Source organism: Dama dama, chromosome 20 (assembly GCF_033118175.1).
Source record: "Dama dama isolate Ldn47 chromosome 20, ASM3311817v1, whole genome shotgun sequence".
NCBI classification, from domain to species: domain Eukaryota; kingdom Metazoa; phylum Chordata; class Mammalia; order Artiodactyla; family Cervidae; genus Dama; species Dama dama.
Window position 1 is genome coordinate 96534883 of NC_083700.1, and position 23883 is coordinate 96558765.

At 56.7% G+C, this 23883-nt stretch overlaps 2 protein-coding genes and 1 non-coding gene across 3 annotated transcripts in view; 2 read left to right on the forward strand and 1 right to left on the reverse strand.

Moving 5' to 3' along the window:
• The window catches only part of DMBX1 (diencephalon/mesencephalon homeobox 1), a 34797-nt gene that overhangs the window by 8723 nt on the left and 2191 nt on the right, over nt 1–23883 (reverse strand). The window contains exons 2-5 of the mRNA XM_061120054.1: nt 22391–22569; nt 21783–22131; nt 20153–20838; nt 1777–1888 (exon numbers count right to left, since the gene is read on the reverse strand). Of these exons, the coding sequence (XP_060976037.1) occupies nt 20378–20838; nt 21783–22131; nt 22391–22569 (989 nt within the window). The 3' untranslated portion in view covers nt 1777–1888; nt 20153–20377. The remainder of the gene's footprint in view (nt 1–1776; nt 1889–20152; nt 20839–21782; nt 22132–22390; nt 22570–23883) is intronic.
• On the forward strand, nt 360–890 carry TMEM275 (transmembrane protein 275). Its single transcript, XM_061120900.1, has one exon. The coding sequence runs from the start codon at nt 360–362 to the stop codon at nt 888–890; it is 531 nt and encodes a 176-aa protein (XP_060976883.1).
• Nucleotides 23659–23730, forward strand: TRNAC-GCA (transfer RNA cysteine (anticodon GCA)). Its single transcript has one exon. It is a non-coding gene; the product is annotated as a tRNA-Cys (tRNA).

Sequence of the window (23883 nt, forward strand, 5' to 3'; positions counted from 1 at the left end):
GCTTCCCAGAGGCAGAGGCGGGAACTTTCCTGGCAATCCAGAGATTAAGACTCCTGGCTTCCACTGCAAGGGGCCCAAGCCCTGGTCAGGGAAGTTCCCCATGCCCACGAGGTGCGGCAAAAAAAATAAAAAGTCTCACAGAGGCAGAGGCAGGGGCTAGCCAAGATGGCATTACCTCTGCGCTCCCAGGCACTGAACGGAGCCGCAGAACCGAGGGTGGGGTGGAAAGCCCAGATGCCGGGCTGACCTCTCCGTTGCCCTCTGCCCACAGGACGACTGTGAGCTGAGACCCTGACATGTGGGCTGGCCGCGGCCAGCGGCAGGAGGAAGCTGAATGAGTGCCCGGAGTCCCCAGGTCGATGCAGCCCCCAGAGAAGAGCCAGGGGCCCCCGGCCCGGGCGCCCGCGGGCCGCGCTCAGGACCGGCTGCCCGGCCCGGCGTCCACGGCGCTGTTCTGCGCCTGCGGCCTGTGCTTGCTGCTGGCGGGCGTGAACGTGACGCTGGTGGGAGCCTTCGCCTCCTTCGTCCCCGGACACAACGCGCCCCTCGTTGTGGGGCCGGCGCTGCTCGTGCTGGCGCTCGGCTTCTTCGCGGCCTGCTGCGTGTGTAGCCGCCGCCGCGGACCCGCGCCCGGTTCGCGCTCGGCAGCGGCTGGGGATCCCGGACAGGGCGGCGGCGGGCGCGTGGCGCTGGAGATGGAGAGCAGCGAGCGCACGGCACAGGACACCACGGCCGTGCAGCTTAGCCCCGCCGCCTCGGACGCGTCGTCCGGCCGCTCCAGCCCGGGCCCCGGCCCCTTCGCCCTGGACGCCCCCGCGCCCGCTACCGTCTACGCGCCGCGAGCCGACGGGGTCCGGCTCGACCTGCCCCGGGAGGGCGTCGCCCCCTAATGAACCAGGATGCCGGCCCCGACTTCCCCTGTCCCGGTTCCCTCCCATCAGTGCCACTGAAGAAAAAACAGGGAGGGGGAGAAAGACAAGAAAAAGGAATTTTTCCTACGGGTTGGGGGCTGGGCACAGGTGGCCTCTTCTGTCCCATCTCTGGAACTTCCGGGGGCGAGGTGGGGAGGGGAAAGTGATGACGGTGCCCGGGCACTGACAGCCCTCAAAGGAGGGGGCAATGCCTTGGCCCTTTGGGTGCGGTCTGCTGGGTTCTAGTTTACCTCACTCCCCAGATGTCGTGGAACTGGGCTGCTGGACCTTCCCCCTCCCCCACCCGCCACCCATGGCATTTGGGTACTGTGAACAGAGCCACTCTGAGGGGGTTAACTCAGCAAGGCCCTGGAGGGGTGGGAGGAAGCGGAGAGACGCGCTGGTCGGCCTGGGCCGTCTCCTGTGCCCGCCTGCTGTGAAAGGCTTTGAGCTCCCCTCCCGCGCCTCCCTTTCCTGCTTGTCTCTACCCCAACCTGACCGTTTGGGATTAATGAAGGGAAGGATCTGATCTGAGCCAGATCATCCATAAGGTAGAGCTGGGTTGAGCACACTCCCATCCTTTCTGCTGGTGGCACAGATGGTAAAGAACCCTGCAATGCAGGAGACCCAGGTTCCATCCTTGGGTAGGTAAGATTCCCTGCAGAAGGGAATGGCTACCCACTCCAGTATTCTTGACTGGAGAATTCCATGGAAAGAGGAGCCTGAGTGAGCTGAGCTGCTAATACAGAACAGGGTGGGCTGGGGGAGACAGGGAGGAGAGAGGACCTCCTCCCACCCTGAAGGTCTCCACCTGAACCTCACTGTGCATTCCCGCTGTGCCTCGCTCTGCTCCTTAATAAAGCACCTTTGGAGTCGAGTCCTGACTGCAAGACCTCCGATCTTGAACCCTGGAGTCTGCAGTCCTCCCAGCCAGTGCCTGGTGCTTCATCATCTCAGCACCAGCTCCTCTTGGAGACCTAGAAGAGAGCGTGTGACTGTAAACATAAGACTGTCTGAGACTGTGTGTGGCTGTGAACAACTGTGAAAACACAGTGTCAGATTGGGGGCGGGGGTGCTAGATGAGTATATGAGTGTGACTATGGGTGAGATGGCCTGGCCATGTGGATGAGATGGGGAGCATGGGAGTATTTTGGGTGGCACTGGCTGACATCACACCTGTGTGGGAGCGTGCGTGCGCGCGTGTATGTGTGTCTGTGTATGTGTCTGTGTATGTGTGGAGGGGGGTGTTCTTGAGGGCTAGGTCACCCAGCAGGGATGATGAGGGAAGACGGGCTTCCCAGGTCTTGCAAAGCCTATACCTTTCTCATGGCCTCTGCTGGGCTTGCAGACTCTGAACTGTCCAGGTGGGTGAGAGCATCTGGAGGAGGAATGCAGGCTGCCTTGCAAGAGAAACAAGGGGGCTGGGGGCGGGGAGGAAGACCCTGCAACTCTGGGCCAGCCCCTCTCTCACTGCAGGGACCCAGGCAAGCAGTGCCCAGTGATGGTGGCACACAGTGGCCCACCATCTCTGGCTGGCCCTGACTCCCTGCCCAGCCACCCTCGGCTTCATCAGCCTCCCCTTCTCTTTCCAGACTGGGCTCTGCTGCTCTTCTGCCCCCACCCAGGCACTTCCCACCAGCCCTGGGGCTTTGCTCTCTTCCTCTGACCTCCTTGCTGCCTTGCTCCCCTCCCATGAACCCAGAGTAGAGCAACTCCCTCTCAGTGGGTGCTGAGCAGATCATCTCTGTTCATTAGCATGGGCTGATGGCCCTAACCTTTGAAGCATCTACCCCTGAAACTGATAACCCCTTCTCAGAGCACTTCCTCCCACCTAAGTGTGTGTATGTGTGAGGAAGACCACCTCCCCAGCTCCAGGCCTGTCTCTTCTGGTCCACTGGCAGCCTCAGACTCCACCTGCTGCCTTGGTAGAGTGAGAGGTGAGTGGGGCCACTACTGATGCCACCTTCAGGTGTGGTTTGGACCACCCTTCTCCTGCCACCTTCTTAGGAAGAGGCACCCAAGATTCTAGCCCTGGAATGCCAGGCCCTGCCCAAATCCCTCTCCTTCCTGCCGGTGGAGGCCTGGGGTTACCATCAGGGCTTCTTCCTCTTCTACAGGAAGACTTCTTGATCCTGTCTGGGAGCCTGGCTGCTGGGGAGGTGGGTGGCATCTGGCTCCTCAAGAGTCTCCCTTCCATTGCCACGACCAACTGAAGGCCATGCTTTGTCCCATCTGTGCCTCCTCCCCTTCCCCAGGCACACCAGGAGATATCTGCACACCCCAGGACCCACTCTCCAATCAGTCAGCCCTATACTGAACCACCCCCCAGTGTCTCTCCAGGCCTGCTGCACCCCAGGACTCCTCCCCTGATATCTCTTCAGGGCCCTCTGGGGCAGTATGTCCACCAAGGAGCCAGCAAGGCCCAAGGGCAGCCCCAGTCTTCACCCACTAGGAAGCTGAAGGATTGCCCTGTCCCCACACCCCTGCAGGGCCCTCAGAAGGGTTAGGTTCCAGGCCCTGAGGGCAGCGAGGGGCTCCAGGGGAAGGGCAATAGGGGGTATGTTTCTGCAGAAGGAAAGAAGGCGATTCTGACAGTACAGAGACAGCAAGTTCCCTGACCTTGAGGAATCTGAGCAGGGACTGGCATCTCCCAAAGGGATGCTGCCCAGGGGTCCTAGGATGAAGGCACTGCCCCTCTCCTATCCACAGAGAGAACTACTGCTGGCCAAGTCAGAGGAACCCACTAAGGGCCGAAAACTCAGATCCTTTCCCTTTCCTCCTATTAGAAGAAATGAAGGCAGCCACTTAGGACCATTTTTTTTTTTTTATTAATTAATTCAGCAAATAATTCCTGAGTCCTACTATGGACCCATGGACTTCCCAGGTGGCACTAGTGGTAAGGAATCTGCCTGCCAATGAGGAGATGTAAGAGACATCTTACATCTTACACCTGGGTCGGGAAGATCCCCTAGAGAAGTGTATGGCAACCCACTCCAGCATTCTTGCCTGGAGAATCCCATAGACAGAGGAGCCTGGTGGGCAACAGTCCATAGGGTCATAGAGTTGGATGTGACTGAAGTGACTTAGCATGTACACACTATGGACCCATAGCTTCGTGAACAAGTTCTGGGGGAGCTCACATTCTACTTAGGGGAGAATTAAATACATAAAGCACACAAGACCAAAAACATTAGCTAGTGGATAGTGCTGTGCAGCAAATCACAATAGGAAGAAGTGACAGAGGGACTTGGATGGCTGGAGAGGTCTCCTCTGAGAGGTAACATTTCAGTTGAGCTCTGAAAGCCACACGGAAGTCTTGAACAAGAACATTTCAAGCTCAGGAAATGGTCAGTGCAACCCTAAGGTGAGAATAAATTTGGCCTCTGTGTGTCAGACCAAGAAAGAAGGGATGTGGAGACAAGGGTGGGAGATGAAGCTGGAGAAGGTGGGGAGGGGGTTATTGCTCTGCTCCTGTAAAGCCAGGAAGCCAAGGCGAGGAGCTGGGGTTTTAATCTCGTGAGATGGGAACCACTGGTGGGTTTTAAGCAGGGACATGACGTGATCTGATTTATGACTGCACAGCTCGCTCTGCCTGCTGTGTGGAAAAATAGAATGTTGAGGGACATGAGGGAAAAGAGAGGCCGGGTTAGGAGCTCACTTCAGTGGGAAATGCTGGGGATGGGGACCAGAGTGGTGGCTATGAGCTGGGCAGATTCTACACCTATTTTTGAGGTCTCCCTATCAGTATTTAAGGGAGTAAGAGAGAGGAATCTGGGAGGAAGTTCTAGAATTTTGGTTTGTGCAGCTGGGCCTGTGGTGGAGGATAAAGCAAGGGCTATGGTCAGATGAAAGTTCTTAACCCAGTGGAGCTGTCCCCTAGGAGCTGGAGCAACACCCCCGAGGTCCAGATGGAGAACCCTAGTGATGCAGATGAAGCTGTTAACCTGTGGGCGGTGGTGAAGCCATGCATCCCGATGAGGTGGGTGAGGGGAGATGAAGACGGGACCAGAACCTAGAGTAGTCCAACCTCTGACTCTAGGGCAGAGTAGGGACTTGAAGCTGCCTAGTTCTGAATCTCACCTTCTGCCAGCGCCTTTCCAGGGAGGTCTGTGCACTAGGAGTTGGGAATTAGGGAGAAATGAGTAGAAGGTGAGCTCCAAGAGGTTGGGACTTCTGGCTTGCTCACAGCTATGCACTCAGTGCCTACCTGGCATGAGGCAGGTGCCTGATAAATATTTGTCAAACAACTGAATGAGTAAAAAGGTGTGAATGTTATCACACAGCTAAGATTCTGGGCCTCCTGCAATAGCAAATTATGAAGATACCCAATTCTGAACAGGAAGGGAGAAAAGTTCTTATGTGTGGGGGGGAGTCCCCTGGCCAATTCCTATTTTCTGCATTGTGGGGAGGTGGAGTGAGGCTGGAATATAGAGCCGGCCAGATAGACACTGATGGATGCACCTGAGGCCCAGGCTCCCTTAAGGAGGAGGTGGCCAGATAGGTGGGCTGATTGAGAAAACCAGCACTGCCAGAGAGCGCCACCAGAGGGCACCCGGGGCACATGACAGGGGACAGAGGCGACAGTCCCGCCAGACCGCACAGCGTCCCCATTTCCTCTTCTGCCGCAACAGTCCCGCCAGACCGCAGAGCGTCCCCATTTCCTCTTCTGAGGCGACAGTCCCGCCAGACCGCACAGCGTCCCCCATTTCCTCTCCTGCCGCGACAGTCCCGCCAGACCACACAGCGTCCCCCATTTCCTCTTCTGAGGCGACAGTCCCGCCAGACCGCACAGAGTCCCCATTTCCTCTTCTGCCGCAACAGTCCCGCCAGACCGCACAGCGTCCCCCATTTCCTCTTCTGAGGCGACAGTCCCGCCAGACCGCACAGAGTCCCCATTTCCTCTTCTGCCGCAACAGTCCCGCCAGACCGCACAGCGTCCCCCATTTCCTCTTCTGAGGCGACAGTCCCGCCAGACCGCACAGCGTCCCCCATTTCCTCTTCTGAGGTGACAGTCCCGCCAGACCGCACAGCGTCCCCCATTTCCTCTTCTGAGGTGACAGTCCCGCCAGACCGCACAGCGTCCCCCATTTCCTCTTCTGAGGTGACAGTCCCGCCAGACCGCACAGCGTCCCCCATTTCCTCTTCTGAGGCGACAGTCCCGCCAGACCGCACAGCGTCCCCCATTTCCTCTTCTGAGGCGACAGTCCCGCCAGACCGCACAGCGTCCCCCATTTCCTCTTCTGAGGCGACAGTCCCGCCAGACCGCACAGCGTCCCCCATTTCCTCTTCTGAGGCGACAGTCCCGCCAGACCGCACAGCGTCCCCCATTTCCTCTTCTGAGGCGACAGTCCCGCCAGACCGCACAGCGTCCCCCATTTCCTCTTCTGAGGCGACAGTCCCGCCAGACCGCACAGCGTCCCCCATTTCCTCTTCTGAGGCGACAGTCCCGCCAGACCGCACAGCGTCCCCCATTTCCTCTTCTGAGGCGACAGTCCCGCCAGACCGCACAGCGTCCCCCATTTCCTCTTCTGAGGTGACAGTCCCGCCAGACCGCACAGCGTCCCCCATTTCCTCTTCTGCCGCGACAGTCCCGCCAGACCGCACAGCGTCCCCCATTTCCTCTTCTGAGGCGACAGTCCCGCCAGACCGCACAGAGTCCCCATTTCCTCTTCTGCCGCAACAGTCCCGCCAGACCGCACAGCGTCCCCCATTTCCTCTTCTGAGGCGACAGTCCCGCCAGACCGCACAGCGTCCCCCATTTCCTCTTCTGAGGTGACAGTCCCGCCAGACCGCACAGCGTCCCCCATTTCCTCTTCTGAGGTGACAGTCCCGCCAGACCGCACAGCGTCCCCCATTTCCTCTTCTGAGGTGACAGTCCCGCCAGACCGCACAGCGTCCCCCATTTCCTCTTCTGAGGTGACAGTCCCGCCAGACCGCACAGCGTCCCCCATTTCCTCTTCTGAGGTGACAGTCCCGCCAGACTGCACAGCCTCCCCCACTTCCTTTTCTGTGAGGCCAGGCCTGAGGAGACGGAGAGCAGAGAGTTGGGTGTGCATGAAGGAATGGGTGTTAAAGTCACCCAAATTTACTAAGTGACATCTCCAACTCTGGATTCTGACCTTATCACAGAGGGAGGCCTCATACTGGACACAGACTTACGCTTTATCAAGGACACAGGTAAGTCCTGGGTCTGGTCCTAGACCCAGTCCTCACTCTGACCTTCAACTGAGCCCCGTGCCCCGGTCCATAGGAGGTCCTGACCTGAACTTGATCCTGATCACATTGTGAGCCTTGACCCTGCCTGATCCATACAGTGAACACGGATCCTGATCAGTGCTGACCTGTATGTATCAAAGATTGCACCCTGACCTGGGTACGGACTAAACCTTAATCATGGACAAACAGTAAGTTCTTATTCAGTCATAGACTGAGCCCTGACCTTGATCCACACACTAAGCCCTGATTCTAGTATCAGGCTGAACCTGATGCTAGTCACAGAGTCTTGAATCTGTTCCCAAACTGAACGCTGACCCTGAACTAAGACTGAGCTTTCATCATGGTCACAGACTGAGCCTTGATCTCTAGGACTTGCTCCCAAATACCCAATGGACTTTAGGACTTTCCAGATGAGGCTCTCAGGTCAGGCTTTAGCCCCGGAAGGAAGTAACTTCTGGAAACACTTTAGAGGGGGAGAAAAGAAATTCTGGGCCTTTGAATGGTCCAGAAACTCCTAGACATTGCATCCCTGAGAGGCCAGACAGAGAAAGGCTGGCTCTAGGCTGTCAGGGACGTGAAAGGGGAAGGACAGGTGGGCCTTCTCCAGGTATGCTTGGAGCTCCAGGTGGGGCCTGCCTGCCTTCCTGTGTGTCTGGGGGCCTCCAGCCTGGGTGCCCCTTCCATCTGTACTTCTGATTCCTGCAGAAAACTAAGCAAGTCCCTTCCACTCACTGGGCTGTGCTCCACCCCTTGTTACCTTTCAGGGACAAAGGGGAGAAGGTGACCAGGTCATGACTGAGGGTCCCATGTCCCTACCATGAACCCTGACAGGAAGAGAAGCCCCCTTACTCTGGTTGATCCCTGCAGACAAGCAAGAAAAAGTGAATTGTGCTCATGGTGGCACTCACCAGGCCTCAGCCTCAGGTGGGCAGTGGCAGTCAGACAAGAGCTGAGAGGCAGGAAGTAGGAGTCCCAGCGATCCCTGTGCACTCTGGGGGCCCAGTGTGTGTGAGGGGAGGCAGGTCCTCCCCTGGGCACACCGCCCAGGTCAGGGCTGGGCCCTGGGGCCTTGCCCCTGCAGGCCGGGCTGGCATCAGCCAGGCCCGCCCCCGGCTCACCTGGGGAGGCACTGGGGCGGGGAGGGGTAGGGGGCGCTGGGGGCCGAGCCAGGCAGGAGCGGGGGCGGGGGCGGGGCGGCTCGAGTCAAAAAACGCTGACGCCGAAGACAATGAGCTCTCCGAGGCTGAGGCAACTCATTTGGTCCCGGCCACGCTTTATTAAATTCTCATAAACCTGTCAGGGGGGACAGGGCTCGCTTCAGTTTACCTCATTAGCCCGACACAATGACAGTGAGGGGGAGGGCGAGGGCGGGGGCGGCCAGGGGAGGCCCGGGCTCAGCGCTGAGAACCGAGCCAGCCAGGAAGATAATTGAATTAAGTGGCTTTTGTTAATGGTTTTTAAGACTCCGAAGTGTAAATAACATTTAGGGGCTTTCTTTCAATGGGGCTGGGGTTTTAGAGACCCCAGGAGCTTAGGGGACGCCTAGCCCGGGTCTCTGCCCCTCTCCCTGACTCCAGGGGAGCTTGGGAGGGGCCACCTGCCAGAGCTGCCCCGAGATGGGAAGCGGGGCAATTAGGCTGGGAGGAGCGAAGGGAGGGGCCTAAGAAGGTGCAACAACTTCCTTGGTGGGTCTTTGAACCTAGATGAAGTTAAAAGAGGGCCTAGAGAGGGCAGCAAGGCAGGGGCTGACAGTGGTGACCTGGCCAGGGTTATGTCTGAGGTGCTACTGGAGTCATGGACTGTGAGGGTCAGGGAACCTCAGGGTCAGGGGGTGGGAAGCGGGGGTGGGGGTCTTCATTCCTCTCTCAGAGATCTGTGGTACTAGGCAGTTATGGCTGTATTGCCTATTGCCAGTGGGGAGGCCTCCTTGGAGACAGTGAGCGTCCCTGTTCATGTCACGTGCGATGGTTGTGGTGGTGGGTGAACTAGACCCTGGGTTCCTGAGGGAAATTGGACTTGAACTGAGCTATAAGAGAACCTGCAGATAGAGATGGAGAGCTCACTTCTCTGGGCGCGCAGGGCCTGGTGAGCTGCACTGAATGGAACAGGGATGTGGACGAGCTGCTTGGGAATCTGTTGCCTGGCTTTCCTCAGTCACAGCATCTCCCTCCCCGCAGACAGGACCAGGTCCTGCTGGCAGGGAGGGAGGTAAGGGCTCTGGGCTAAGTAGGTCCCCAGGGGCTGGAGGTGCCGTGGGGCGGGGCTGGCCCTGGGCCAGCCCACAAAGAGTTAAGGCATTAATCGCCCTGCGTGCGACAAAGGGAAGTGAGTTTTCTGATCCAGAAAGGATCAGTCCCTGGGACGCCCCATCAGGCCCTTCAGCGTGAAATTACACCCCAGCGGGGGTGCTCCCCTCCCCCAACACACACTACCCGCCTAGGCCTGGCACAGGATTAGGGCCTGGAGTCATCAGCTATTTAATAGATCCCACCCCCCTCCCACCCCTTCTCCCCCAGAGCCTTCACTGGAGCCTCCAGGCCTGCGCCAGCCTCTTTACTCACCTGCTGTCCACCTGGATGTTGATCTGACATGTCTGGTCCTCTCTGGCCTCACTCGTGGTCTGATCCTTCCATCTCTCTCCTCTGTTGCACCCTGATCCCACTCCCTATTTGAGTCCTTCTTGACCTTTCAGCAGTACCCCAAACGTATTTGTTGCAGTGCTTCATCTGTTTGTTGTCTGTCTCCCACCAACACTGAGTGCCTTGGGATCAGGGACTGTCTTGTTCAGCACTGCATTTCCAGTTCCCAAAGCTGTGTCTGGCACATAGATGGTGCTCAATAAACATTAGTTGACTGAGGATCCTGCCATCCTCCTCACAAAGACTAGGGGCAGATAGCCCCTAAAGTTGGACAATGGGGCTCAAGACTGAGAGGAGAGAGCTAAAGCCTGTGCCAAGACAAGAGCCACATCCTCGGGAAGAGACAGGCTGGGCTATGGCCTCAGCCTCAGGGCCAGTCTCATCTCTAAAGAAGGAAAGGAACTTCCCTGGTGGTCCAGTGGTTAAAAATCTGCCTGCCAATGCAGAGGACATGGGTTCAGTCCTGGTCCAGGAAGATCCCACATGCCGCAGAGCCACTAAGCCTATGCACCACTACTGAGCCCACACTCTAGAACCCACAAGCTGCAACTACTGAAGTCCATGTGCATAGAGCCTGTGCTCTGCAACAAGAGAAGTCACCACAATGGGAAGCCTGTGCACCGCAACGAAGAGTAACCCCTGCTCTCCACAGCTAGAGAAAGCCAGCATGCAGCAACAAAGGCCCAGTGCAGTCAAAAATAAAATAAAGAAAAAAAAAGAAAGATGTATTTTTTTTTAATGGAGAAGAAGGTTGAGGTCCTGCATGGCCCAAGGGTGCTTACTCCTCCTTGGGTGCCACCCCTGGACACATCCCACTTCCTTGGGCAGCTGCTGGGCCTTTGCCAAAGTGCCTTGAAGCACCATCTGCACCCACAGCTGGGTATGTGGTCCAGGCTGGGAAGAGGCCCTGGATGGAACAGCTGAGGAAACTAGGATGTGAAAATCACTCAGCAGGACATTCAGAAAGCAAGTCCATCCAAGGCAGGCAGGTGGCCTGAAGAGAGTACCCTCCAACCTCTGCACAGGAAACAGAGGCCCAGAAAAGGCCAGGGCTTGCCCAAGGCCCCAGAGCAAGTCCAGACAGGAACTGGGCCCCTGGAATCCCAGGCAGAGCCCACCCCTCTTGCTGCCCCTCCAGTTCTGTTAGACCAGTGCAGTACTGGTTCCATAATGACTCTGCATCTGGTTCTGACCATGCCCCTAGGTCCTGCTCAGGGAGCTCCATTTGGATTTACCTGGTGCTCCAGAGAGGTCAAGAGAGGGAGGGGGCAAGGAGTGATCCCACGAGGCTTCCCAGAGAGGATGCATGTGGTGGGTTCTGAAGAGTGAATAGACTTTCACAGCAAGAACAGACAGGTGGGAAAGGGCCCCACGAGTGTGGGAGGTACTACACAGTCCAGTTTGGTCAGACATCCCAGAACACTGTGAACAGACATATTCTGTGTGCCCCACTCCCACCCTCCCCCAGGCCAGGCCTGAGGAGGAGGAGGCAGGCTTCAGCTCAAATGAGGACAAACTTCCCAGTCAGACCTGGGGCAGGCTGCCCTGCAAGGTAATGAGCTCCTTGTCCCTGCTGGTTTGTGGGCAGGGGCTGGGTCTTAGTGACTGCCCGAATGGTGACTAGACTGGAGGGCCCCTGAGGATGTCTCTTCTGAGAACCTGTAGCAGGAATCCCCAGACCATTCACACATCGGATCCTGAAGTAGGCAACCCCCACCCTACCCTTGTCCATTCGCTTGGGCTTGGCAGGATCCTAGCAGCTGGAACGGCAGAGAGGGAGAGGAGATAATAGACAGAAAGACTCCTTTTGCAGATCCAGCTACTCCAGGTCCTGCCTGTGTACCTGGAGCTTCCACCCAGTCCCGTCAGGGGCTACAGTCCAAGCCATCATAGGGACTGAGGCCCAGCGAGGGACTTCTCTCATATCCCACAGTCTGAGAGGCAAGTCAGGGCTTGCTGGCTGACAGCCTTTCTCTAGGTGGCTCACCAAGAGCCTACTGAAGGTAAGTCTGAATTAGACAAGCCTCTCGGGCGTCTTACTGGCCCTGCCTCCAGAGGGGCTGTGTATGCTGGGGGCGGACCCCAGGGCGAAGGAAGTGCTGCACCTGCTAAAAGAACCGAAACTCCTGTTCATCTCTCCCATGTTGTCAAGTATCCGTCTCACCCTAACCTGCCTTCTTCCTGAGGCACTAGGGCTCCTGTTTCCTGGAGTTCTCGCCTCCGGGAGAATCTTAAGGTGAAAAAGAAAGTGTTCCCGCCCACCTGGCTGTCCAGCACATCTGTGTAGAGGCGAGGGATGGACAGGTTAACCTCTGAAGGACCCAGGCTTCCAGGTCTGCAGCCGCTCAGGTGGGGACGGCAACAAAGAGCAGCTTTGTGAGCACAGGCTTACACTCACACGCACTCGCACACGCCCCACATGAGCTCTTTCCAAGAACGGCTCTTCAAGCCTGGTTGCCAAGATAAAGGAGCCACTGGGCAGTCAGCCCCCAGGAGGAAATATCGCTCCTGTGGCCTTTGTTGTTCAAAGGGCTTTGCGAAATATCCAGACTCCTCTTGGAATGGATCCTAGGCTGGGGTGGTGGTTTCCCCACAGCTGGGGATGTGGCTGAGGGTGGCACAACCTCCCCAGCCTGGCAAGGGGAGGAGCGCCCCAGGGGACCAGGCTTAGAGTCCTCAGCAGCCGTGGCAGCGGTTTAATCCTTCGCTTCCATTATTAGCTCACTCGATTCCCACGAGCGGAGGGGCAGATGGAGATCTCCCCATTTTACAGATGATAAAACAAAGGTTCACAGAAGCTTAGTTAGTTAGTTAGTTAAGTTGCTCAGTCGTGTCCGACTCTATGCGACCCCGTGGACTGTAGCCCACCAGGCTCCTCCGTCCATGGGATTCTCCAGGCAAGAATACTGGAGTGGGTTGCCATTTCCTTGCAGCTCATTAAACAGCCTCACAGTGACTGACTGCTAGAAGTGTCTGTCTGACTTGGTACCAGTCCCAGACTCAACTCAGCCCTGCCCCCAATTAAGATCTGCCCTGGCCCCAATATGAGCCCCAACTCTGACCTCTGATTGAACTGTGTCTTGCCCCGGACTGAGCCCTACCCCTTGCCCTGAATGATCCCTGATCCCAGCCAAACACAAAGCTTTGACCCTGGCCCCATTCTGAGCCCTAGCTCTGGCTCCTAACTGATGTGCCCCAGGCTGATCCCTGATTCTAGCCTCAGACTTCTGGCCTTGTTCCAGACCAAGTCCTGATTCTTGCCTCAGATTGCCTCTCCTTTTAGCTGTAAGCCCCATGAGACTAGAGACCTGTGCTCCTCGTCCCCTTCACCTTTGTGTATGTGTGATTATTCAAGTAATCTCTATTTTACTCACTAGACCCTCATAGGTCCAGGGAGGCTGGATCTAGTTTTGTTCACCAACACTTATAGTAGTGTAACCTTAGCAGTAATAAGTATTTATCGAGTATAAATGCCAGGCTTTGTGCTCAATGTTTCACAGATGCTATCTAAGTCTTTTGAAGTCACTGTTCTCATTAGGCCATTTTACAGACTAGGACATTGAGCCCCACAATGGCACTAGGAGGAGGTGCATGGAAGCGTAGTATGCTCTCAGCAGCTCCCTTCACCCATCACACCCAGCTGCCTGATGTGGGTGGACAGGGAAGACTCGGCTGTAAGATCAAGGGGAGGCATTCAGGCAGGTGGGAGAAGCTGAGATTTTTCCAGAGACTCTTGAGTTTCCAAAGCCACAGAAGGGCTGGGTGAGTCAGAACTCAGGGAGGTTGAGGTGAGGGAGTGAGACCAGCTACAGGACTGGTGGTGTGTGTGCGTGCTCAGTCGTGTCCGGCCCTTTGCGACCCCGTGGATCGAGTCCAGGGCAAAATGAAAATTCAGGGTCCTTTGTTTAAAAGTTAAAGATTTTGAAATGGAGACATCAGAACAATACAGGGCTTAAACTCAGGGGCCTGTGTGTCTCCCAGAGTGTCCCCCAGAGAGGAGATGTTGTGTGAGGATGGGTGTATGGGGTCAGGGAACATGGGTGTTGAATGGCAGCTCGGGCCCTGATCTGACTCTCGTGTGGGCATCTGGGCAGCATCTTCAGCAGGCCTGGGGCAGAGCTCATGGAGAATCTCGGGCACCAAGCTGGCAGCATAGCTGGGAGGCCTGTGTGTTGGTGGGGGAAGTTGGAGCCGCTGTCCCAGTGTTGGGGGGATGCTGTCTGGAGTGTGAGTGAGACAGGAAGAATGCACGTTTCAGGGCGGGGCAGGTGTACAGCCTCCCGGCGAGGCCGAGGACTTGTATGGGGTGGAGAGACAGACAGACACCCTGAGACTGATGCAATGCAGAAGTCAGCACATCCCGTGTGTGGTTATGGCAGGGGTTGGGATGAGGGTACATGTGTCATGAGGAGTGTGGGAGTGTGTGGGGATGACTGTGGATGAGAATGTGTGCAAGAGCCCCACCTGCCCTCCTGGGGTTGGCCCTGTCCCTGTCGTGAGGGGGTCCCAGGTGGCAATGTCCCCCAGCCCCCAGGTCTTGGAGAAGCCGGGTCCCCTCTGGAGACATTCCTGCCTGCATGGGCGGTTGGGGGGGGGGGGGGGGGCGGTGTGCAGAGTCACACAGCCGCCTCCCAGGCTGCCGGGGTGATGCTGGGCCAGTGGTGTCAGGTTCCTGGTGGCGGGCCCTCCCTCCACAGCCCTCTGAGGGCCTTTGTTGGAAGTTCAGACAAACTTGTCAGGGGGGCGGGCAGGAGGCCGCCTCCTAATCGGCTTTCCCAGAAGGGAGAGGGGAATGAGGGATGGGTGGAGGGGAGGCTCCAGGGGAGGCTCCAGGTCCAGCAGCTCTGTGGGAAAGGGGGGAGGGGCAGGCCCAACCCTAAAGAGGTCCTCCGGGACCCTTTCAGATGGTGCCCCTTCCACAGGCCCCCGGGGGAACCCTGGACTGAAGGGAGATGGGCCAAGGTCCAAGGAAATAAGGATTCAGGGAGAAACTCCAGGGAGCACCCTGCCTTTCTCATCTTGCCCGCTGTGGGCTGTCTGAGCACCTACTGTATGCTGGGCACAGATCACTCAGCCCCTCAACCTCCTCCAGACCCTTCCCTTCATCTCACCCAAGCCTCCCCGGAAGCAGACTGGACGCGGTTAATGATTCCCAGTCAATAGAAGAGGAAACTGAGGCTCAAAGGTAACAACAGCTGGGAGCAGCTTGTCCCAGCTCTGTAACAGAATATTTTTGGCTTTGTAGTCAGTTTCCCTGAGGTCCCATCCTCACTGTCCCCTGTGTGAGCTCACTTAGTGACATGGCTTCATTCTCCATCTCTGTTAACAACTGCCAAGGTGAAGCGCGTGGATTCTGAGGTTAGCCGGGCTTTCACACCGTGGTTGGCCCATTACTAGCTGTGTGGTCATGGGCAAGTTATTTAACCTCTCTGTGCTTCAGTTTCTTTATCTATTAAATGGGGATAACAGTAATACCTACCACATAGCGTTATGTGAGGATTAAGTGACTTAATATCTGTGAGGTGCCAGTCACAGAGAAAGTGCCATGTAAGTACTTATTAAATAGATTAAAATCTAAAACAGTGCAGACAGGCCCCTGTCTTCTACCATGATCCAGTACATCCCAATATCTTCCCTTGAACAAATTAAAGACACCCCAAAGATCAGCCTGAGCTCAGGCTCATTCCCCTCAACCCAGCCCAAGGTTCCCCTGCACCAAACCAGAGACTCAGAGCACCCTTGACCCCTCCCAAGCCTGTAGTCCCCATGGTAATTCTACTTCCTAAATCTCTCATCAGTCTGACCCCTTCTCCCACTCCTCCTCCCCTAGTCCACACGGATGCCACCCTCCTCTCATCAGGATGTGACAATGGCCTCCTCTCTGGTCTCCCTGCCTCTTCCGAAACCACCATTCAGCAAAGGTATGGGAGGGCAGAATTTCCTAAAATGCAAGTCTGATCCCCCCCACTCCCCCAGCTCCTAATCTCCCTGGAGCTTGAGTTTCAGCTCTCAGCTTCCCTTTCCCTCCTCAGCCCCTGACACTACCCAGCCCATCCTTGCCCTTGATCCCCCATCACTTGGGACTCACCAGCCACAGGTCCTACAGCTCTGTGGGTGCTATGCCTCCCAGGACTCTCTTCTCTCCTGCTCTCCTGGTGAACACTGGACCTATGGGACTCAGCCCAAAAGTCTCCCTCCCAAGGGGCCTTCCTGATCTCCCTGGGCTAAGTAAGCCAGGAACCCTACTTCTGGAACTCTGTGCTCCCATAGTTTTCTATTTTTTGAACCCCATATTACCCTGTTTTGTACTGTCTTGAGAGGACTTTGCCTTACTTGTTTCTATATACCCAGTACAGGGCCAGGCATACAGCAGGTGCTCAGTAAATGCTGAGTGCTTGAATGATTTGAACTGCAGAGGTCCAGGGGCACCCTCTCCACCAGGGAAGGTGTGTACTCAGGTCTGGGAGGGGCGGTGGGAGATTTGGGGCAGATATTTGATCCACCAGCCCCTCCCAGGGAGGTAGGAAGACAAGGTGAAGGGGGTGATCCCCGCCCTAATCCTCAGCCCCACTGGGGAGAGAGGAATGTGCCTCCTAGGGTCCAGCAGTGACCTGGGAAATGGGGGGTGGGGCTGGCCAGGGCCCCGTGGGTCCCTGTGGCCTGAAGCGCCTACACCCGCCCAACCCCCACCGAACCCAGCAAGCAGCTTCCTGCACACCATTCAACCCTCCTGGGGTTCTCCTCCCAGGAAACTCCCAGAGGGGATTCTCGCCCCCAAACCCAACCCTGAGCTTGCTTGCAACACTGCTTCCGGCTCAGGGGCCCTGTGCCGACACCCTGGGGAACAGCCATGAAGGCTAAGTAGGGGAAATTGCTGGTCGTTTTTTTTTTTTTTTTTCTTGAAAAGAAGGACCTTCACAAATCCCCAGTCCATCCAGCCACCACAGCAGATCCTTCTTCCTCCTCTGCCTGCTCACCTCCGAGGACTAAAGAGCTCCCTACCTGCACAGGCTGCCCATCTCATTGGAGAACAGCCCTGGCTTTAGATCTAGTGTGCCTTCCTGTCGTTCCCACAGAAACTCTGTCTGCTCCATCCTACAGACCCATTCCCCAGACCACCCCGAAACCCTCCTAGTGGCCCTGGCCCCCCCGCTGCCCTACCACAGGTGCTTGAATGAGGACCAACAACCCAGAGGAGATGGAATCCTTCCCCGCCCAGGTCCCTCTGCTCCCTGCGACTCCCCAGAGGGCACTCCAGCCCCAGACAGGTGAGGGCCCTGGAGGAAGTGGCCAATCATGAGGCAGGTCTGCCTCCCTCCCCTACCGGCCACAGCGCTGAACCACCTGCTCAGTCCACTGCGGGCCCCTCTGGAAATGAACCTGGACTGTGGGCTGTGCTGCCAGATTCTCGTTTATTAGCCAAGTAGGACAAAGAACAGGTCACAACGTCACAGGAAGTCAGACAGACAGACAGAGGGGTACACGGGACAGAGTGTCATGCCGCACTACGCAGGGGGTGGAGCAGGGAAGGGGGCACTTGAGTCTTGTTTTCTCAACTAACAGAATAAATAAATACAGTATACAGTGGTTTTGCCACGGGCTGGCACGACCTCTAAGCACAAAAGGTCACAAAACAGCTGGTTTGGAAAGCAGTCTGTACAACCCGCTGCTGCGGAGTCGGGGTGGGGGACCCAGGCCCATGGACCATGCTCTGGGGAGGTGAGGAGGCGGGACACAGAGGCCTCGAGTGGGATGGAGAGGAGAGGAACGAGACCTTCCTGGGAAGGACAGTCAGAGCCTGACTCTCAGCCTGCAGGTGACCAGGCCGCTCTGGGAGAGGCTTCGGCCTCAGTCTCTGGTGAGGTGGGACAGTCCCCAGCTCATAAGAGGTGCAGGTGCTGCTTACACATAAGCTCCCCTCTTGCTCTCTAACTGCTTTCGTTCACCGAGGCTGGTCCCCTAAACTAGGTTGAGATCTGCCCGGGGAAGGGGACCACATACACTTTCCCTGCCTTCTCTGGGCTGGCGGAATTGAATGAAGAAGGCTTGAAAAAGCTCTGAGGGAAGCTAGGCTGAGCCAGAACATGACTCCGGAGTGAACTTGCTCCTTGGGAAATCTGGGGAGGCTTCTTGGGGGAGGTGGGCATGTCTAGAGCTACTGGATTCCTAGGTGCAGTGATAGTCATATGCCTCCAGGGACAGGCAAAAAGCTTCAGTCCTCAGGCCTGGGCTAGATGAGATCTCTTTCGTTTCAGAAACAGAACTTTCTGATCCCAGAGGATAAAACAGAAATCTCTTCTGTCCCCTAGAGTTGCTCTCTCTGCCTTCCTGTCTCCCTGCCTGTCTCTCCTCTGATCTCCGGTGGCTGTTAGATTCACCTTCCATATCCCAGATACCCAATCCTGGTTCAATTAATCCCCCTGTTCAGAAACTCTCACCTGCCTGCCTTTGTCCCTGCCACATCGAGGTGAGGACTTTAACCTGGATTCAAGAACCTTGGCCCCACCTCTCATGAAGCCAGCCACCATTTCCCCATCATCCACATAACCTCACTCCATTGCTTTGTTCAAATAGCTTTCCTGGCCCAAGCTACCATCCCCCTTACTTTTTCCCCATTCAAAGTCTTCTCCATTTGCCCTGGCCCAGAACTCCCCACAGATCATGGGCATCGACTACTCTGCAAACCAGTCCTACCCGTAGACCCCCCTCTCCTCCTACTGGGAGAGAGACAAGCCTTAGGTATCTTTACCCTGGTTTTCAGATGCAGCTTCTCTAAGCAGGGGGTGGAAGCTTAGTGGTGAGCCACAAAGTGCTGGGTCTGGGGATCATGACCCAGAATCTGTGCAAGCCATTTTTCTCCTCTTGCCCTGAGCCCTGAGCCTACATGAAGGCTTGGAGATGGGGTGCCCACAGAGGCTGGACTAATACTCAAGAAAAGCAGGATCAAATCCAGATTGTCTCAACTTGAAGGGACCCATTACACTTACTGGGAAAACTGAGACCCAGAGGCCGTGCCCAGGGAGAGGCTTGTGCCTGCAATACCCTTTGCTCCACAGCCATGCAACAATCATTCTCTAATTCAAACACTGCTTTGTGAGAGCCTTTTTGTGGTGGTTGTTAGATTAACTAAAAACCTCTACCCTGCAAGGTTGAAAGCACAGATGTGTGGAATGTTAGAGCTGGATAGGGTGTTACAGGCCCTCTAATCCACTCCCTCTGTGGGAGTGGGCACAGAGGCTATGGGCTGACTCAAGGTCATACCGCTTTGAAAGGGAGTTTGCTGAGCTGGGTTCCTGGCCACAAATAGGAATACACCTTTCTGTGCCAGCGACTCACTGGAAGCCCTTACTTCGACAGTGGGCTCTGAGGCAGGATGCCAGCTGAAGCCCTAAGACTCTGCATTGCCACATGACAATGATCAGGAGGTGGAGGACCCTCCCTCCTGGCTCGGCCACACCCTGCCACGGACACTAACTGTGGAACCTCAGGCTTGGGGGCAGAAGACCTTATTTCTCGAAGACACTTCTCTGAAAGCACCTGTGCCCTACTGCCTCCCGCCAACCAGGGAAGTTTTACCAGAGAGAGGTCTAGAGCCCTGTGGTCAGCCCTGGATGAATGCTGGCCCCGGGCTCCAGTCCTGGAGGTTTTACAGCCAGAGATGCTGTCCTTCTACCGTCTGCTTCAGCCTGACTCCTGCCTCCACTCCCCTCCATCTCAATCTGGGCTGGGGATGGGGAGGGGCATCTCAAAGCTAGAAAAGACAGAGAACATGCTTTTCTAGATACAGGCCAGGGTCGGGGGTGGGAACTAGGGCCCCCTCCTGCCTGCCACTGCAGTGGCTATGGACCGTATCACCTCTACTGGAAGAAGAAGCTGCCTCAAGAGGGTGCGGGCGGGGAGGAGCCAGGAGGTTGGGAAGAAGAGAAAGGAGAGGAACAGGAAGAAGCCAAAATGACTAAAACTGAAAAGCCATAACCCCAAATAAAACATAATTTGGGAACGGTCTACATCAACACAGCCAGCACCCAAGAAAGAAAGCAGGGGCAGGAAGAAGGGACACGGTGGGGAGATCCAGAGAGGAGAAGACAGAGGCTGGGGAGAGGAGGAGGAGGAAAGGGGAGACAGAGAGAAGAGGGAAGGCCAGAGAGAGACGCAGAAGCTGTAGGCAGAGCTGGGGGGCGGCAGTGGAGAAGCAATGGAGCAGGGCAGGGGGCCTGGGGCAGGCAGGTGCCTGAAAATATAGCTTTATATATTTATATCTCACATTCCACACAGCAACTTACTAGGGGAGGAAGCAGGGGATGGGAGGAGGCGACACTGAGGCAGGGGTCTGGCCAGAGAGAACCTCTCACTCCCCTAGGAAAGCTGGGGGCACTGGCCTCTCACCTTCTCCCCATTCGGCCTCCGTGAGATCCAAGCAGGGCCATGCAGAGGGTGCAGGTGTGGGCTTCACCGAGGGCTGGAGCTGGGGAGGTGGGGGGACAGGAAGCAGGACTCCAAGGCCCCAGGATCCCTGGGCTCATGAGGTAGCTCCCTGAGAGCCATGTTGGGATGAACCTGGGGCTGGGCTGGGGGCGCCCGAGAGCCCTGGCTGCAGCGGGAGGCCAGCAGTCAGTTAGGCAGCGTATCAAGTCCCAGGGATGCTGCATGCTGCTTGGCCCGAAGCCGCAGGTTCTCGATGCTCGTGGTTTTACTGTTCAGGGCGGCCGAGGCAGGTGCCAGGCCTGCAGGGGGCGCAGGCAGCAGTGGGGACCCCCACACGCCCTGGTGGGCAGCGGCGGCCGCTGACAGCGACTGGTAGTAGGACTGGCAGTGCAGTGAGCCCAGCGGGGCCACGTTGACGCCCAGGTAGGGCACAGCAGCGGCGGCGGCGGCGGCTGCAGCGGCAGCGGGGGCCGGGCCCCCGACTTCGAAGGAGGAGTAGTGCACCAGGTTGTTGGTGGCGGCCATGTGCTGGCGGAACTGCTCCTGCAGACGGAAGAGGCTCAGCGGGGAGGAGGAGTAGGAGTGGGAGGGGCCCAGGAGGCCAGCCCCCGGGGCTGCAGGCGTCAGGGCCAGGGTGCCCGGGGAATCTGCAAGCAGAGAATCAAGAACCGAGGACTCAGGACAAGGGCACTGGTCTGCCAGGAGGGGCTCCCCCTCGGCCTCGCCTCCCCCTTGGCGCTGTAGACAAGACGAGCTGTGGCTGAAATCATACCCACCCATCTCAGCCAGGGCGTCCCCTGAAGCCACGGTGTCCCCAGAATCCTGGGAGGGAGGGACCCAAGCTTCCTGACAGCCCGGGCTCTGCCAGGGCCCTCATATCTGACGTCTTAGGGAGTCTCCTTTTCCTGTTTTGGTTTTTGTTGTTTGTTGGGTTTGGTGGAACAAAAGAGTTCTATTGACTCTCAAAATCGTTACAACAGAATCAGATTGACATGGGGAATGGCTGAGCCATAAGCAGTAGTACAGGAGTGTCCCACCCCAAGACTCCTGTTCTTTCCAAGGGTTTGCCTCCCCTTTCCCTCTCCTGTCTGTGGTTCCCCTTCCCCTCCAGCTCTCAGCTCACAGCCCCGTTCCCTCGCTGCCTGGACGCAGGGTTTGTGACTGAGATAATGCTTCCTGCCAGAGTTCTGCTCCTTCAAAAAACACAGCCCAGGAGTCTGCTACATTTGGGGATCTCTGGTACTCGTACAGCACTCACCCAATACGCACTGGTACATCTGTACTGTTGTTAAAATACTGGACTGATAAATAGCTTCTACCCTAAGCTCTTCAAGTATCCCTCCCCTGCCACACAGCCCCTCCCCCCCAAATCCCCCTGACCTTGCCAGGATTCAGCGACTAAAGGGGGATCACCTGGCACGAACCTGCTATGGCCGTGTCCTTTCTCTGGGTCAGGGCCAGTGCCACGTGTCCAGGGTTAACTCTATCTCTGCTCTGACACCCCTGGCAGAGCCAGGCCCCTGGGAGGCTAGACCTGGCCATTCTCCCTAGGCGGTGCCCCAGACCACCCATAACCCCTGCCAAACCTCACCTGCCTTGGGGCTGCCCCTCTTGCAGCCCAGCCCCTTGCTCTCAGCCCCAGGGCTCTTCTCGGTCTTGGGATCCTCAGCCCCTGCCCGGGGGTCTTCCTCCCGGTCCGGCTGGTCTTCGGGGGCCGACTCACTGGCTGACTGCTCAGACAGGCTCAGGTGAAGCTCAGCAGGGGGGTCGCTGCTGGGCAAGTTGGGGGGCTGGTCAGTCTCCAGATGGGTGTCTGGGGTTGGGGCCTCGGTCTTGCCTTCCCCGTGGGATCCCTCAGCCTCCTTCTGCTTCTGGAGCTGCTCTTTCTGCAGGCTGCGCTGCTTCTTCCGGAACTTGGCCCTGCGGTTCTTGAACCACACCTAGGGACGGGGAGAGGGGCAGCAGGAATGGGAGGGGACGCAGTAGAGTTGTGGAGCAGGGTGCTCCCCAAGGGGATGTGCAGGATAAGGTCACCCCGCCCTCTGGGAAACACGCACCCACAATCCCTTCCCCAGCTCCCCTCCTGTTACTGCAGTCATTCATGGAGACACCAGGCACAGTGTGAAATGTTGGCTCCTGGACAGTGGGAAGCCAGACTGATGGGCTGGTGCTTGTCTGCAAGGTCTAGCTGGGCCCTACCTGCACCCGGGCCTCAGGCAGGTTGGTGCACATGGCCAGCCTCTCACGCATCACCACGTCCGGATAGTGAGTCTTCTGGAAGGTCTTTTCCAGGGCCTCGAGCTGCTGAGCTGTGAACGCCGTGCGGCTGCGACGCTGTTTGCGGTGCTGGGAGCCATAGCGGGCCTCCAAGATGATGTCTTGAAATGTACAGCCGTTGGAGGGCAAGGAGAGGGGGCCCATTTAATTATGGGAAATAGGTTTTAAATCTTACCCTGCTCTGACCCACTGTGGTCCTGCCAGAGTTAGACCCTGGTCTCTTCCCCATGGAAATTACCCATGTCCTCTCCATGTAGCTGGATTTTCAAGATCACGCCACACTATCTTTCACTATCAGGCCCACTGAACTCTAATTCATCTCTAAGAATGGCTGTCAGGAATATGCCTGAGGGGGATCTTCCTTATTTGAGGTGGGTGGGTGGGCGGGCTTTACCCTAAAATCCATACGTGAAAGTGAAGTCGCTCAGTCGTGTCCAACTCTCTGCGACCCCATGGACTGTAGCCTACCAGGCTCCTCCATCCATGGGATTCTCCAGGCAAGAATACTGGAGTGGGTTGCCATTTCCTTCTCCAGGGGATCTTCCCTACCCAGGGATCGAACCCAGGGATCAAACCCGGGTCTCCCGCATTGGAGGCAGACGCTTTAACCTCTGAGCCACCAGGGAAGCCAAAATCCATAAAGTCCTAGAATAATAAGATAAAACATTCTGAGAGTACATGATGCTGTCAGTTTGGAAGTCCATGTCACAAAGGTTCTAAGAGCCAATGACCCTTAGATTCTGGATACCAACAGAATGCCGCCTTGACCATAAGAAGCCAGGCTGTGAGCTTGGGATCTATCTGCAAGGTCTTGTTAGAAGGAGTCTGATTAAGTAGATGGAATTCACTGGCTCTTGATCCTATGTCCTCTGGCTATGAATTTCATCATCCCAGTTGGCCTATGAGTCTCTGACGGTAGGACCTGAGACCTTGGTTTTATATCTCCTCAACAGAAAGGCTGGCTCTGGCAGGGCTGGCAGCCTCAGAAAGGCTGGTTGCGTGCAGTCTTGGCCCTTCTAGCTGCTTTCTCCAGGAGGTAAGGACAAAGAGAGCAGGTACTAACCACCACCACAGGCTAGGAGAGGAGACAGGCCTGATAGACCACAGATTCCACGGTCCTGCCCAAGTGCTGAGAACAGAATCTCCCAGCATATATATCTGCCTGGGGTTGCTGTCTACCCTCCTGCTCTTCCCTGATAGCTCAGTTGGTAAAGTATCTGCCTGCAGTGCAGGAGACCTGGGTTCGATCCCTGGGTAGGGAAGATCCCCTGGAGAAGGAAATGGCAACCCACTCCAGTATTCTTACCTGGAGAATCCCATGGACAGAGGAGCCTGGTGGGCTACCGTCCATGGGGTCACAAAGAGTCTGACATGACTGAGTGACTTTCACTTTCACACTCCTGCTCTTCTGCTTG

Coding starts and splice junctions, on each gene's coding strand:
- TMEM275 (XM_061120900.1), top strand. CDS start 360: ATGCAGCCCCCAGAGAAGAGCCAGGGGCCCCCGGCCCGGGCGCCCGCG.